The sequence below is a fragment of the Poecilia reticulata genome, chromosome 8 (genome assembly GCF_904066995.2).
Source record: "Poecilia reticulata chromosome 8, P_reticulata-male-v2, whole genome shotgun sequence".
NCBI lineage: Eukaryota > Metazoa > Chordata > Actinopteri > Cyprinodontiformes > Poeciliidae > Poecilia > Poecilia reticulata.
This window is the reverse complement of record NC_088837.1, coordinates 15,351,588-15,356,838: the sequence shown is the minus strand read 5'-3', so window position 1 is coordinate 15,356,838 and position 5,251 is coordinate 15,351,588. Positions and strand designations below refer to the sequence as shown.

The window sequence follows — 5,251 nt, the reverse complement described above, 5'->3', positions numbered from 1 at the left end:
TTTTTAAGGGTGGGGGCTCTTTCTAAGATTGTCAGCCCTCCCAAATAAAGTCTAATTTAGTCTTAAATAATTAATAGGCTGAAAATCCATGTCTTAAAATTATTTTATATTTTAACTTGTTTGGGAACATTTTGAAAAAAGAGCTTTTTGATTCTTAGTAATTTTAATCGTCAATGAACAACTGTTTTTACATGAAAATAAAATCTTTAGTATTTTTCACCTGTTTCTGTACCCTACTCTTTTCTGCAACATAGAAAAATATAAGTAAATGAATAAAATTTCCTCTCTTTATCATTTACTACTTTCTCTTACCATTAAATGTATTCTTATTCTTCACTTTTTGTGTAATTCTGACTACGATTTAAAACTAGACGGTTTACAAATGGATCTTTTTTGTCTAATGAAATTAGAATAAACGACTGTTGAATGGAAATATCAGTTTCTTTCGTTGTCTTCATACTTGGAAAAACAACAACAAAAGAAAAACATTTGGAGGCTTTTAAATGTAAAACTCAGTGTAGTGGCTTGATAACGAAGAAGTGCTTACTGATAAGTTTCTGGACTGCTGTCTCCCCCTATTGGTCAATTTTGAAACATGTCACTGTCACTTTCCTCCCTTGTTGCTCCCTCGCAGCTCTATAGTGTCTGACAGATTGTTCTGTGCAACACAAGGTTTACACAATATCACTCAGTATATAATCAAAGATAAGTATATATGATATAAGTATCATATTAGTCCACCAATTTCAGAGAAGCAGAAAGTTGATATTTTAAGGATATACGTGTCTGATATTGTTGATACCTTCTCTAAGAAAGATGCTTCAGAAATAGGCATGTAGTTATTTGCTAAATAAACTGCTTGCAGGTTTGTAATTTATTCTAACAGGTTATGCTAAATTTAAGCTTTTACAATATGAATTGTTTGCTGCTTCAGTTAATTCAAATGTTTTTGAATTAAACCTGAAATTATTGTAAATTACACATTTACATACTAAAAATTATGATTACCATCATAAACAAGTTTAATAAGAAGCACACTTTCATTCCAAATTGCCTATTTGGTAAAGATGAGGCTGTTTTAGTTTTTTTTTTTTTTGTCGTAAATTTAAACTGAAGTGTAGGATTTTCATTTTAAAGTTTTCTATTCTTGTTCCACGTTATTCGTTTATATAATTTTTTTCAAATTTGACCTTTGATTATGTATTAAAATGAGACTAAAGCTCACACGGGTACAAAAAAAAGAAGAAAAAGTAAAAAAAAAAAAAAAAAAAGCAAAGAAAAAAAACGCCTAGTTACGGTTGGTTTTCACCGTTTTTTGCTCCAAGATTTTCTCTGAGTAGGATTATGTCCCCGCCCCTTGAACGCCCCACCACCACCCCTGCCCAATCATTCTTTACCCTCAAACATAAATTGCGGCATCGCCGCCTTGGTTTGCAGACGCTTCGAGTATCCATCGCGGGAGATGAGTTAGTTTCATTCCGTTTTAAAGTCACTGTTTCTCAATTGCGTTATTATTCACAAAATTGTAAGAAAGCTAAGGAGCTTGAAGACTTATTTTTTTGCTTTTTTTTATTTTAAAGGATTCAAGTTTGCAGGTCAAGCTGTGCGCCCTTACAGACTGTCGCTGCAGTCTTTGGGCACATAACACTTGGATTTAAAAAAAAAAAAGAAGAAAAAAAAAAAAGGCCTTTCTACTACTTTTTTTTCAGTACGAGCAGATAGTCTTTAATTTTTTCGCATGAATCTCCTCGACCCTTACCTGAAGATGACAGAAGAACAGGAGAAATGTCATTCAGACGCTCCGAGCCCCAGCATGTCTGAAGACTCAGCGGGCTCGCCGTGCCCGTCCGGCTCCGGTTCGGACACCGAGAACACCCGGCCGTCCGACAACCACCTCCTCAGGGGTCCGGACTACAAGAAGGAGGGCGAGGAAGAGAAGTTCCCGGTGTGCATCAGAGACGCGGTGTCCCAGGTGCTGAAGGGCTATGACTGGACGCTCGTACCCATGCCGGTGCGCGTCAACGGCTCCAGCAAGAGCAAGCCGCACGTTAAGAGACCCATGAACGCCTTCATGGTTTGGGCTCAGGCGGCGCGGAGGAAGCTGGCCGATCAGTATCCGCACTTGCACAACGCAGAACTCAGCAAAACCCTGGGAAAACTTTGGAGGTGAGTTGGTCTTAAAATTCGAGGTCCTTTTCTGTGGCGCTTTTACGCACTGAAAGCATGTGGCCGATTGCTCCGTAAAAAAAACTCTGCAGCTCTTTCTTGATGCAAGTTTTACATGTTAGTTTCCCTGGACTTTTGATATATATATTTTAATCGTATGTTGTTTTTTTATTTTTTTTTATTTTGGTCTACTTATTTATATATCCAAGACCACATTTTTAATCGCCTGCTGGTGGCTATTTATCATGCATTCATAAACAATCTGGAATATACACACTTATATATACTTCACATTTTTGATTTGTTCAGGCTTCTCAACGAGGTGGAGAAGCGCCCGTTTGTGGAGGAAGCTGAACGCCTGAGAGTGCAGCACAAGAAGGATCACCCCGACTATAAATATCAACCGAGGCGGAGGAAATCTGTTAAGAATGGGCAAAATGAATCCGAGGATGGCGAACAGACGCACATCTCTCCGAACGCAATTTTCAAGGCGCTGCAGCAAGCCGACTCTCCTGCGTCCAGCATGGGCGAGGTGCACTCACCAGGAGAACATTCGGGTAAGATTTGAAAGAAATGCTTTTACATATCACTTTGCTGCATTTTGCTAGGATAGATGGAAAATCCAACTGTTGCGAATTTTATTATCCAACAAGCAAACGCATCTCTTAGAATTGTCCCAGCAGTTTGAGGGATAGGGTTACCCTAACTCCCCCATCTGGGTGCATTTAGATTAAATTGTCAGGACTGGGAGTGATAATTTGTTTTTAAAAGCCATGAGTCTAACTTTGCTTCTCTCCAACCAGGTCAGTCACAGGGACCACCAACACCCCCGACAACCCCAAAGACAGATCTTCCCTCCAGTAAAGCTGACCTGAAGCGTGAGGGCCGCCCCATTCAAGAGGGCAGCAGTCGGCAGCTCAACATAGACTTTGGAGCTGTGGACATTGGTGAGCTTAGCAGCGACGTCATCTCCAACATCGGCAGCTTTGATGTTGATGAGTTCGACCAGTACCTGCCGCCTCACAGCCACGCTGGGGTCGCTGGTGCAGCCCAGGCTGGCTACACAGGTAGCTACGGTATTAGCACCGCCTCAGTCGGTCAGGGAGCCGGTGTGGGAGCTCATGCTTGGATGTCCAAGCAGCAGCAACAGCAGCAGCAGCAGCATACTCTGACCACCCTTGGTGGAGCAGGAGAGCAAGGTCAACAGGGCCAGCAGAGAACCACCCAGATCAAGACAGAGCAGCTCAGCCCGAGCCACTACAGTGACCAACAGGGATCCCCGCAGCACATCACCTATGGCTCATTCAACCTACAGCACTACAGCCCCTCTTCTTATCCGTCCATCACAAGAGCACAGTATGACTATTCAGAACACCAGAGCAGTGCCAACTCTTACTACAGCCATGCAGCTGGCCAAGGTTCCAGCCTGTACTCCACCTTCAGCTACATGAGCCCCAGCCAGAGGCCGATGTACACCCCAATAGCCGACAGCACCGGGGTGCCCTCTGTGCCGCAGACCCACAGTCCACAGCACTGGGAGCAGCAGCCGATTTACACACAACTGTCCAGGCCCTGAGGAGCGCCAACACATCCACCCAAGACTGCTCCCCCTAACCCCCTAACCCCCAACCCCCGTTGCCTTAATTTCATTGTCCTCGCCACATTGCCAATAGAAAAACACGACATGGACTTTTTTATAGTTCTGAAATTTAGTCTTTAAATTGGCTCACAGCAGTGCCTTTTGTATTGGTTGGAATTGTGATTATATTTTTTTAGAAATGATGTTTAAAAAGTTAAATCCTCTGTGAGGACGTAATGGTTATAAATATGATAGTATGTACTGTGTATGTGTTCTGCTCTTGTTATTCCCAACATATTCTGTGTCATGATCATCGTTGCTTGCTTAAAGGAACAGGGATGCCGGGTGAAAACACCCTCAGTGGCCTTTTTTTATTCCCTCTATAATGTATTTTTTTACCGGAAGTTTACCGACACCGCCATCTCACCTTAGCCTTCGTTCCGCTGTACATAACGCTAACTTCAGTGAGATTCAGATCACGAGAAATGCAGGATTTGGAGTAGATTAGAATTGTTGGCCATGATGTTACCGTGTCGTCAGCAAAGAGTCCAATCTTCTACTTCTTGTTAGGTTCAGCTAAAACTGTCGGAAACGCTAATAGCAGGTGCCATGTAACTCCTCTGCGGGCCTTACTGAGCTGCTAGATGTGATAGTGATGCTTGCTTTTTAACTGCCTTCAATACCATTAGTGCCTCTGAAGCCACAGCGGGGAGGCTTCACGATCCGTAAAGACAGCAGCGCAGGTCGGATTTCCTGCTTGATGAGATTCAGGAAGTGACCTTTGACCTGGCTCTTGCCAGTGTAAATCAGGTCTGAGCATGGTGTGCTTCTGCCAGATATTTTCTCCCTTCTTTTGTTTTCTTAATTTATTATTTAGCATTAATTTTATTGGAGAATTATCCTTTAAATTCAGCACAGAGGTGAATTTAGGTTGCCGTCATATGTGATGCAACATTGCTTATTTATCATTTGTAAATGTTTTCACATAATTCTCGATCTACTTGTGTACAGAATGCTTAAAAAATGACATGATGGGTCTTTCTCTTCAAGAAAAACTGGATATTTTCTTCTTTCTTCTTTTTTTGACTGGATGAGAAACGCAGCTGTAAAGAATTTTGCTGGATTCAACAGAATACTTTGTTTTGTTTTCTTTTTGAAAGGAGAAAGTTTTGTTTCTTGTTTTATATTCTGTATAATTAGTTCTCATTTTTGTCATCTTAATGCAGTTTTCCCTAGGTAAACATGGCTTTGTCTTAAAAGCTTATCTTTTGTATTATTATTATTATTATTATTTGTTTGCAATAAAAGCAAAAGTCAGAAATAAGCTCTCATCTTAAGCTGTCTGTTTCTTTTGACATTGCTTTCTGTAGGGTGTTCTCATTAATAATATCAATAAGTTAATCACAGTAATTAAATGTCAAAAATTAAAATTCCCTAGTACATTATCCAGACACTGATGCATTTCAAGCATTTTTTTTCTATTAATTTTGACTATTGTGACCAACA

At 40.9% G+C, this 5,251-nt stretch overlaps 1 protein-coding gene across 1 annotated transcript; it reads left to right on the top strand.

Annotated features, from left to right (window-relative positions):
• The first annotated feature begins 1,738 nt into the window (after positions 1 to 1,738).
• On the top strand, positions 1,739 to 3,742 carry sox9a (SRY-box transcription factor 9a). Its single transcript, NM_001297444.1, is given in 3 exon segments — positions 1,739 to 2,166; positions 2,476 to 2,723; positions 2,970 to 3,742. Coding segments are annotated over 3 exon segments (1,449 nt in total).
• Positions 3,743 to 5,251: the final 1,509 nt, after the last annotated feature.